Source organism: Pinus tabuliformis, chromosome 6 (genome assembly GCF_031772625.1).
Source record: "Pinus tabuliformis cultivar Carrire ecotype Pingquan chromosome 6, CPIR1, whole genome shotgun sequence".
NCBI classification, from domain to species: Eukaryota; Viridiplantae; Streptophyta; class Pinopsida; order Pinales; family Pinaceae; genus Pinus; species Pinus tabuliformis.
The window spans coordinates 624,215,410-624,227,000 of NC_142292.1; the positions used below are offsets into that span (position 1 = coordinate 624,215,410).

Genomic DNA, 11,591 nt, shown 5'->3' on the forward strand with positions numbered 1-11,591 from the left:
CGTTTCTATGTTCTGGAAACGCGAAACTCTGTGTCTGCGGGATGGTTAAACTTAAAAGCGAAAAACGAGGGGGTGAAGATACTATAGTGTGGGGTGCATACTTATAGCTCTGGTGTAAATTTTACTTCCATTCGTTGAAGGGTTCCGGGAACGTGATCTCTGCGGGTCCCTGCACGTATATTGTCACCTATTCGACAACAGAGCAAAAGACGAGATGGTAGCATAAAAATATCACAAATGCTGGGTAAATATACGAGTACAGTAAGGTAAGAAAACATAGATCCGCATCGATTATGATATCCCACTAGGTTAGGTTCATCTGGTTTGGTTCGGTTTTGTTTAGACTAATTAGGTTTCCAATTTTCCCACCTAGAAAATTATGAAAATTTCCATATGATTTTGGTAAAATTAGGCAAAATTTTTTGTAAATATAGGTTAGAGTTTTCGAGCTCTAAAATTTTGGCCGCCCATAGTTTTTGATATCTAGCTCTAAGATTTTGGTGGCTCATGACTTTTGATGATACTAAATCCATTTACATTATCAAAAACACAATTAGAAAGCTTTAAAATTTAGGTGGCCATGAATTTTTTATGTCAAATTCCAAAATTTTCATGGCCAAGAATTTTTGATGTCAAACTCCAAAATTTTGGTGGCCCAAAGTTTTCAATAATACTAAATCCATTTTTCACATAAAAACAATTAGAACACTCTAAAATTTTGGTGGCCAAGAGTTTATGATATCAAACTCCACAATTTTACAAATGTCTAGGGTTTAGTGTCCCAGATTTTAGTTTATTGTCTAGGGTTTGCTCTAGTTTGGAAATGCCACTCAGTGCTGCCTTTAGGAATGCTTTGATGGTTGTTGCCTTTTAATTTCCCGTGGCTTTTCTTTACGTCATTCTGCCTAGGGCATTTTTTTCTATTCTGTTTAGGTAGGTACGCATAAGCATTATTTTCATTCAATTGGGAGTTTAAAAATGTTTTCTATTCATTTTTATTATTTTGGTGCCTTTATGTATGGTTTTTTACCTTATAAGCTTATAATCCCAATTAAAAATATAGAAATCAATAAAACTAAGGTTTTGAGTAGTATGATATCCCCTATATTATATTGTAAATAATAAAATTTATTGATGATAAAAATAAGAAATATAGATCAAAAAATTTAATTAGTTTACATTTAAATTTTTTGAAATAAAATTTATGTAGCTCAAATTAAGTATATATGTCTTCCTCATTCTTGATGAAATATCAATTTGACTTAAAATCTTAAACTAATCCACTTTAAATTTAAAATCATCATAACTATAAATTTTCTATGTCGTCCAATTAGTTTCAACATTATGCTACATTTAAATTAAATTGTTTACATACTAATTTTTTAGAACATAGCCTAAAACATTGAAATGTATTTTACTCGTGATATACAACTACCAAGTAAAATGGGTTATTTTAAACACTCAGCATAAAACTATTAAAAAGCATGTTATTATAAACCTAAAAATTTACGTAGTCCTCTCATTATCCCGAAAACAAATATTCCTAATCATAAAAATCATCATTTCCTAAATCATAAAATCTAATTTTCCTAAATCATAAAATCTAATTACCCTTTAAGTATTGTACATGCAACACTCAAACAACATGAAATGTAAAGCATGAAAGGATATAAAATTCTAAAATCACATAGTTTGTGTTCCCTGATGTCATTGAAAAAGGTAAGGTCGCGAGAGTGTAATTGAGCTCTTATCCGGGAATTATATCCAAGTTAAGGTGGTGAGAGAGTAAGTGAGCTCTTATCTGGGAATTATAACTAACTTAGCTCTTATGTGGCTATAAAAATTATAACTAAGTTCTCTATTCTCCAAGGTAGGCATGGGATTCAGGGTAGTGAGAAAGAAGGCGAGGTAGCATAGTTCGCGAAATGGGTAGGGTAATAGCCCAGAATATTTGATTTGCGTCACCCCCGTATTTTGAGAAAATAGTTATGGGATAATAAAGAATAATATAAGTATATGCTTATGAAATTAAGGAGTCCACCTTAAACATGTAAATAATATCAATGGTAATATATAGTATATTATATTATATTTCATTCTGAATCAGTTTTATGTTACCATCATGTTACCCACTAACAAAGTAAAAGCTATTCCATGAACAATCGTAAAAGCTATTACACAAACAATACAATTTTTCATGTGATACATACTATGATAAATGTAATTGATATATTATATCAATTATATTAATAAATTTGGTTGAAATATTGATAGATATTAATGATATAAATTTAATAATAATTATTATATTATTATATCCATAATAATAAAATAATATTATAATATTAATGAAATAATTATAATAATTATAATTGCAATTTATAATAATAATTATTATATTATAATAATATGATAATATTATCTATATCAATATAAATCCAATGCATTATAAACCCATGTAATAATATTAAATCTAAAGGATTAATATTATCAATCTAACCAATTATTATAGAAAATCTAAGAGATTAATAAATCCAATAGTCTAATATTAAAAATTCAAGAGATTAATATTGAGAACACAAGGTATTAATATTATAAACTAGAGGGAATATTAATATTATACATATTCATGGTAAACCCTAACATGAATATTAAACACTAGGATTAATATATTAAATGTTGATAATATTAATAGGATTAGTATTATAAACCCTTTAATTTTGTAAATATGATTCATAAAAGCCTAGAAATATATTAAAAAAACAATTTAGAGTGATTTGAAAGATTTGAAAGAATCTTTTCATAAAATTTTAAAGAATGTTTCCATGAAATTTTGTGTTTATTTATTTTTCTATTTTCAAACAATTCAATAATTTAATTTCCTAAAATAGTAAATAATATTATTATAATAGTAAATATTTGCATGTTATAGAAATTAATTTTTTAATTTGAATTGAAGTTATCGAATTTTGACTTATTATTTATAATTGTTAAAAATAGCCCAAGGAAGAGAGGTTTGTTAAAGCTTTCGTCAAAGATGGTAAGGGTCGTAAGGTTAAGACTGACACATTTGATCAACATTCAAGAGCTCACCTCCGCTTCATCCAAGGGACGACAAAAAATATTGTGAGAATCCTGAGGAAACATAATGTTCCCTCGACCTTTAGACCCCTCAACACCATTAGAGGCTCCCTAAAATCGGTTAAAGACCAGGTGAACCCTATGGATTTTGAAATGTGTTTCTGTCATCACATGTTCGTGTGGGTCCTCATACATAGGAGAAATGGGTTGGTCTATTGACCAAAGGGTTAAAGAACATGTTTTTGCTAACAAACTTGGGAGGACCAAATCCTGGGCTTTAGCGGAACATGCAGTGAAGACCAAGCATCACATATGCATTGTGGAGGTTAAGCTCTTCGCAAAAATTTCTCATTTCATCAATGCAAGTTTAGGGAAGCCATTGGAATTGAGGGATCCTCTAATAACGTTAGTAGGGATGATGACTTGAAAATTACTTGTAACTGTTGGATTTCTGCCCTCTCCTCTTACTCTTTCCCCTCTTTTTCTGAGCTTTTTATCCCTTTTTGTTTTATAGAGGATTCGCTCTCTCTTATTATTTATTTTTATTGTTTTTTTAGTAATATTGTGTATTTGTGATGAATTTCAATTATTACTATTAACATTTGTTATTATTATTAATAATATGTTTTTTTCTTAACACCGTCTTTTTTATTTTCTATATAATTTTAAATAGTTTTCATTTTATTATTGTTTTTTTATCCCCTTTTATTATTTATATATATATATATATATATATATATATATATATATATATATATTGGTTATATTTTATTTTTTTCTTTTTAATGCACACCCTCACTTTTTATTTTTATATATTTATTTATCCTCTTTATTATTTATTTATTTATATTTTATTTAGTTTAGTTTAGTTATTTAGTTATTTATATATTTTTATTTTATTTTATTTTACACAATATTTCCTATTTGGATAATCAAATAAATAAATACATTAATAAATAAGGAATGAATAAGCTAATTAATATATTAAATATTTATTTCAAATAATTAAATTATTATTTATTAATTATTTAAGAAATTTAATGTAAATAGAATTTTGGTTGGTTTATAATATTATATATATATAAATTTCGCTCCCCACTCAAATATAGTCGTTTTCCTCTAACCGTTAGGTTGACCTATCATCTTATTTAAACTTCCTCCGAGATCTGCATCTTCATCTTGTCCTGTAGATGGACCACCCTCGGTGGTTCGAAACGCGTTGACCAAATACTCTCTATGTGATTTTTTCCTAAAATTTTCTTGAATTAACAAATGAATGAATATTATTAATTTATATTAATAAAAATATTATTATTATCATTATTATTTAAAATAATAATATTATTTAAAATAATAATCTAAATATTAAAGTATGGCCCTCATCAGCAAGTCGAACGAGGGGGTGGTTTTGCCTTGTGCTAGGAGGAGGAGAGAGGAAAAAAAATCGAGTCAACTAAAGGCTAGTGTAAAAACATCACCCATGGTAGTTGTGTCTATGATAACAATTTTCTTGAGTAGGTTTCTTCTTATAATATTTGGGTATTAACTTTCCTCATCAGCTCCACTCAAATTATAGCATCGAGAAAAGAATTATTGGAGGTTTCAAAGCTTATTATGTGCTAGAAAACAATTGTAAGGCAGTTGATCTTTTCATTTGAAGTAAAAAAAGTTCCTCTTTGATACTCTCATCATCTCTGTTATCTTATAGATATGTGAAGTTTGGGTGTGCAGTATACCTAGGGAGTTGTGGAGAAATATTGAGATGATCCAAAAGCAGTTCATAACCTACAACCTCAACATCAAGGGAAATACTCCGTATCATATCCTCTTTATCGAAGTTGGCCTGTCCCCCATTGAAAGTGCGACTATGTTTACATATCTGATGTATAAGAAGAATCTTCACAATATGGAATCCAAGAGGCCCCCAAAAATTGCTTCTAACATTAGGCAAAACCCACACATGTGCCCCAAGCTTGGGTGGCATTAGGATGCTCAGTATTTTCTAAAACTTTGGGGGATTAAGGAGGAGATCATCATGGGAAGCAAGGACAATATCAAAGATACCATTAACCCCAATTTTAGGGACAAGATGTGGGATGTTAAGAAGATGGAGGATAAAAGGAAGCTAAGGTACTATAAGGAGGTGATCAACCCCACCGTTGATAACCAAAATTATCTCTCTATGTTGACTAGCACTAAGAGTAAAATTAATATTGCTAGGATTAGAAATAAATCTCGTGAACTTCAGAGTGACACCAAGCGATCGTCTACTCCCAAGACTCCCTAGGATGATAAAATTTTCCAGATTTGCAATACTAAGAAGGTGGAAGATGAAAATAACTTCCTTCTAGAAAATCATGGCTTCCCGACACAATAATGGGAAAACAATGGGCTCGATGCCGTAGATGCAAAAGTTCAAGTTCCCTCTAGCTATAGAAGTCAAATAAATTATTAGCTATCCCTAAACATTTAATAACCTTTTAACATAAGTGACAGGTAAAGTTCATATGATTTCCACAATTGTACAAGGTTGTTTTTGGTTGGAGTTAGAAATGTATTAATTGCTTCTTTTGTATAGGTTTTGGTAGGTTATGTGGTGTTTCAAGTCTAAATAAAGTGATAGTTATTAAAGCATGTGAGTTAAAGTTGATATAATTATTATTAGCATTTTAAAGATTCTTCTAAATTGTGGAATTCAACAACATTGTAGTGTGTTATTATAGGATGTTGTTGTGACTTATCTAGTGTTTAATTATTATAGCAACTTAATTTTCTCCTATCTCTCCCATAATGGTACCAGGCTAGGGAATTTGAAGAATCCTCTACCTAAGAATGAATCACGCTCTTGTAGAGTTGCTACCCCAACCATTGCAGATAATATCCTCTACCAAGAACCATAGTCGCAATACTCGAGCCCCCATCTTAAATTGTAGTCACGAGCCTACAGCCTCGATTGTAAGCCAACTCCCTAAGTGTTTCCATTGTGATCTTGCGTCACAATAGTCACTTTATCATTTACAAAAACTTTTAAGTGACTCAACTTGATATTGATAGGTGTTTGAACAACAGCTGTTGAATGAACCATTTTCATAGAAACCTCTACCGTTTTGAGCAAGGGGCTACCATCATATGTGGGAAGCCAGCAATGCAACAAAGAAAGAAATAGAGAGGTAAACCAAAACAATGGTTTGTAAACCCATTTCCATTAAAAACGCCCTAGTATAGAGGACCATTTTCAAATTCATTTGAGAGATACACCAAATCAAGGACTTTGGAAACCCATATCCATTAAAAACTCCTAGTTATGTTACTTTCATAGACTCTTTTGTTGAGGGGGCGATGAGAAACATTTGGTATTTGAGGAAGCCACCATATCGAAAGGATGAGCATTGTGAGCCCTAGTTGTTTGCTAGAGTGGAATCTACAACTCTCATTTGTTTTGCATATAAATTGTAATTGTTTGAAGGTTTTTTGCAAGCTCAAGACCATGATAAATATTGGAAAATATCATATTCATCAAAGAATGGATATTTTTAGTGGTCCTTATCTTCCACCCCCTCCTATTTTCTTTGGTAGAAATTATGAATTGTGGGAAATTAAGATACTAATAGATTATTTATGGGAAATTTTTTTGAATGGGTTTGAAGAACCCTCAAGCCAGGTAGCCTATGAGGCCATGACTCAAGGTTAGAGGTAGAAACTTGAAGAGAACAAGGAGTATGAAACATCATTGTTTCTTATTCAAAAAGGCTTGGATGAGAGGATGCTTCCTAATATTGCTACAAAAACCACATCCAAAGAAGCTTGAAATATTCTACAAAGGACATAAAGTGAAAATGTCAGCAACACCGATCAATAGAGGATTGCAGTTGTTGACGAAGTGATTATTGTGACAAAAGAACTAGAGGATTTTGATATTGCAATATTAATTTAAGAAGTCATGGAAGGGCCTATCGATGTAGAATAATAAATGTAAGACATGAAGAGTGTAGTTGTCATAAACAATATAAACAAATTTAATAAAGAAATTTTCGAAGAAAATAATGATTTTGTATGAGATGAAGAGAGAAAACATGGTGAAGAAAATGAAGATACACATGTACATGATGAAATTGAAACCACCTTTGTTATAAAAACCCTTTTGTTCCCCCGATGTAGATATCACTATATGAATTTGTTTATCTAAATTTACGTAAAAATTCAAATGATGGTTGGGATGTAGGAGTCGACATGGATTCAGAATTTGAGGAGGAAAGGTTGCTTGTGCAGTGTTTAAGGCAAGTTAAGTGCACCTCATAATTGTACCTTACATATCCCATGACAAATTAAATGACATTAAAAATAGATAGTAAATTTTTGTGTGGGCAACCTAAGTGGTGGAAATTATATGAACTTTACATGTCACCTATGTTAAAAGGTTATTAAATGTTTACGGATAATTAATAATGTATTTGTCTTCTATAGCGAGAGGGCAGTTGAACTTCTGCATCTACGACATCGAGCCCATTGTTTTCCCAATATTCTGTCGGGTGGCCATCATTCTGCCATGCATTTGTCTCCTAGGATGAAGTGATAATAACCAAGCAAGCATTCTTAAGAACATAATATAATTTTATGGATTATGAAATTTATGATCATTTTAACTGAAAAAGCAGAAGCATTCAGGTAGCATGGAACTATAATTAAACTGTATGCTACAATCTACTAGGCCTTAGGGGATGATAGGAAATTAAGGAAATGTGAATTTTGATTTTTTTTAATGGGATTCAGGATTTGGGATTTGGGATTTAAATGTTGGAGAGTGAACTCTCTTATAGATTGGAGAAATCCTGAACATTTTTTTTTGCATCATAATATGTTATGAAATGAAGTTCCAACTAAGGATCTTGCATGTTCGAATTCAATGACATGAATGTATTTTCAACAAATATACGTGCGTTGCCTTCTGATTTTCAAGGTTTCTTTCCAAAGCTGTAAAGTTTTGGAAATTGTTTTTTCATTTATATTTAAAATGACTTTATTGTTAACTTTAAAAAAATTGGAATTTATTCCTTTTTTTTCCATAAAGAACAGAGATTTCAAGTAATTAAAATCACTATTTGCGAACATTAAATGTTGAAACCACCTCAAAATAAAATTTAAAATGATTCTGTTTTTTTTTTTAATATTTTTTCATATTCTCTCTAGAGAAACAATAGTTGGAATTATGGACTTAGAGTCTGTATAGAAATAGTATGTTTTTAATCTCAGCTATTGTCCTTGAAGAGAACAAAAATGAAAGTGTCTCTATAGAGACAAATGAAACTGTCTCTTAAGAGGCACTAATGTCTCTATCTTTATGGAGACAAGAATAATATATGTTCTATATTGTCTTTATAGAGACAAATTTTTAAGACAATAATTTTGAGAAACCCGCTTAAACACAATAATTAAGACAATACACAAGTTTCCTTTTTTCTCAAGTTAAGACAATTGACTCGAAAATTGTCTTAAATATTGTCTGAAAACACCCCCCACATGTAGTAGTGTGGGTTTACAAACCCTTGATTCGGTTTATCTCTCTATTGCTCGCTTTGTTCCATTGTTTCCTTCCTACATATGATGGTAGCCCCTTGCTCAAAGTGGTAGAGTTTTCTCTGCAAATGGCCCATTCAACAATGGTTTTTGAAACACTTCCCAGCATTAAGTTGAGTCACATAAAGTTCTTATTGATGATGAAGTGACTACTGTGACTCAAGCTCACCATGACAACACTTTAGGGAAGCAACTTACAATCGAGGCTCTAGGCTCGTGACTACAACTTAAGATGGAGCTACAGCTTAAGATGGGGGCTCCACTATTACAACTATGGTTCTTGGTAGAGGCTCTTAAGTGCAATGGTTGGGTAACAACTCTACAAGAACATCCATCATTCTTAGATAAAAGATTCTTCAAATTCCTATAGTAATTAAACACTAAATTAGTAACCATAAACCCCTATAATAACACACAACAATGTTGTTGAATTCGACAATGTATCATTTTCTTTTAAATGCTAATAATATTTATACCAATATTAATTCACATGCTTTACTAACTGTTAATATTTAGACTCTAAACTCCACATAACCTACCAAAACCTATATAAAAAAAATAATTAATACATTTGTAATTCCAAAAAAAACAACATACTGCAGTTGTGAAAATTATATGAACTTTACATGTCACTTCTTTTAAAAAGTTATTTAATGTTTAAGGATAGCTAATAATTTATTTGAGTTCTATAGCCGAGGGCATTTGTCCTCTTGCATATGTTACATCAAGCCTACTGTTTTTCGCTTTCCATTATTCTGTCTGGCATATTTCAGTCATGATTTCGTCATGCATTTGTCAGCCATTTGTTTGAAATTCGAGTTTGGGCGTGCATCGCATTCGAAGCTGAGAGTTGCACTAAAGTTGCTTTCGCTTTACGCATATGGATACCCCAAATGTTTTGTGCTTCGCTGGTTCAAAATTTAATTAAATTCTATGATAATAGATTTAAATTTTACATTCTTCTATATAGATATCACAAGATTTACGGACACTGCACAAGATTTACGGACATTGCTGAATGACAGAAATGGAAACTGGACTGTTTTAATAAATCATAGAGTCCACAGAATTTTACATGAACTTATCACACTTCGGTATCATGCACTGACTGAAAGCCCGAGTCGTAATTCGATATGGCTGCACACTAGCAAGTGTGTAAAATAACGAAAATACGATGCAAATTTTATCGCAGAGGATAAAGAGTTTGGTCGGCTTCGGCCAAGTCATACATTCAACTGCATTTCGATATCTTGGTCATCCAAGGGGCATTTTGGTTTTTCCACGTCGCTCCTCTCTTTGATAAAGTCCCGTTGTTTGCCTCCATCCATCTTTTCGTTTTCAACGCGTTGGCTCTTTTTGGCTCGATAAACACAGAATAAAATCATCTGAGCCAACCCTAATGGCACACCGACAAAGTTTGGTGCCTGCAAAAACAAAGTATGATTCAGTTGTAGCTTATAACGTCAGTGAGAACAAGAAACACTATACGCCAGAGGAATTCTCTGATATAAAGTAGTAACCTTACCATGATGATGATATCCTTGCTAAGAGCGCCATATACCATCCAAAGCACACTCCCAAGGAAAGCAAAGAAGGAGAAATAGAAGCTGGGCATGAATTCCACGCTCTTGGTTTGAATTACCGTTCTCTGCAGTTTAAGAAACTCGGTAAGAAATATTAACAATAAATGCCATGTTGTACACGTAACAATAACTAAATCTAAACGATGGATGCGCCATTATAAAGAGCTAATGCAGTGTAAAGCTTACAATTACAGATAGTGGAGAAGCGTAGAGAATGGCAGTTGCCACTAATCCTGCAGTTCCTACAACGGCCTTCCTTTTGTTGTGATCATGGACAGCCAAAAAGGAAGTTATTGCAATAGTTCCAAACACCATCAACACGCCTATAACCATTCCTACCATTTTCCTCTGCAAGAAATATTCATTGAACATTAACTGATTTTGAACTGCCAAATGATACCAAGGATCTATGTCATGTTGATTGACAAAAATAGGTCTTATGGAACCTCAAAACTATTTGCAGCAAATAAATATGACAAGATAATACCTTGGGTTTAGGTGGAGCGAAAGTGAGATAATAAAGCAGCACTCAAGTAGGAAGCCAACAGCATTGACAACCATAACAACAATGTTTTCCCACCCATTGCTGATTAGAGGCGATCCATACCACGTGTACAGAATGCAGTTGTACAACGCTATTGCGTATGGAAAGCCTGAAAAACTCTCCGTACTTCTCATTTGGATCACCTTCTTGAATGTGGTTCTGTTCAGGGTTAAAATATTATCATCGTTTATTAATACCATGAGCCTCTCTGCCTTTCTCATTTGAATAACTCGCTTCAACCTAGTACTATTCAGGGCGATTACACTAAAATAATATCAGAAATTAATAATATGGGTTATGCGGTGATAACTATTACACTTACATTGATGCTCCGTACATAAGAAGAGCAATGGCACTTCCTGTAAAGTCATGTAAGATTAACCAGACGCTGACGTTACTATATAGTTCAGCTACAGTTTAACAGGAACTAGAATCTAAACATTCAATCTATACGTCCAACTTGAAAACTATGACGTTTATAATAACAGAAAAAAGAGAGCTAACATAATATTGCGGAGTACGGTAGCGTTGACGAACCTAAAATGCCAGCCCCTAGACGTACAAAGTTATTCATCGTTTCTATGTTCTGGAAACGCGAAACTCTGTGTCTGCGGGATGGTTAAACTTAAAAGCGAAAAACGAGGGGGTGAAGATACTATAGTGTGGGGTGCATACTTATAGCTCTGGTGTAAATTTTACTTCCATTCGTTGAAGGGTTCCGGGAACGTGATCTCTGCGGGTCCCTGCACGTATATTGTCACCTATTCGACAACAGAGCAAAAGACGAGATGGTAGCATAAAAATATCAC

At 32.3% G+C, this 11,591-nt stretch overlaps 1 protein-coding gene across 1 annotated transcript; it reads right to left on the reverse strand.

The window, feature by feature from the left end:
• Positions 1-9,739: 9,739 nt before the first annotated feature.
• Positions 9,740-11,356, reverse strand: LOC149260157 (bidirectional sugar transporter SWEET3b-like). The gene is made up of 7 exons (XM_089457025.1): positions 11,287-11,356; positions 11,105-11,192; positions 10,785-10,941; positions 10,425-10,586; positions 10,181-10,303; positions 9,885-10,079; positions 9,740-9,799 (listed from the first exon to the last, which is right to left on the reverse strand). Exons 1-7 carry the CDS (start codon positions 11,354-11,356, stop codon positions 9,740-9,742), a joined length of 855 nt encoding a protein of 284 aa, XP_089313151.1.
• Positions 11,357-11,591: the final 235 nt, after the last annotated feature.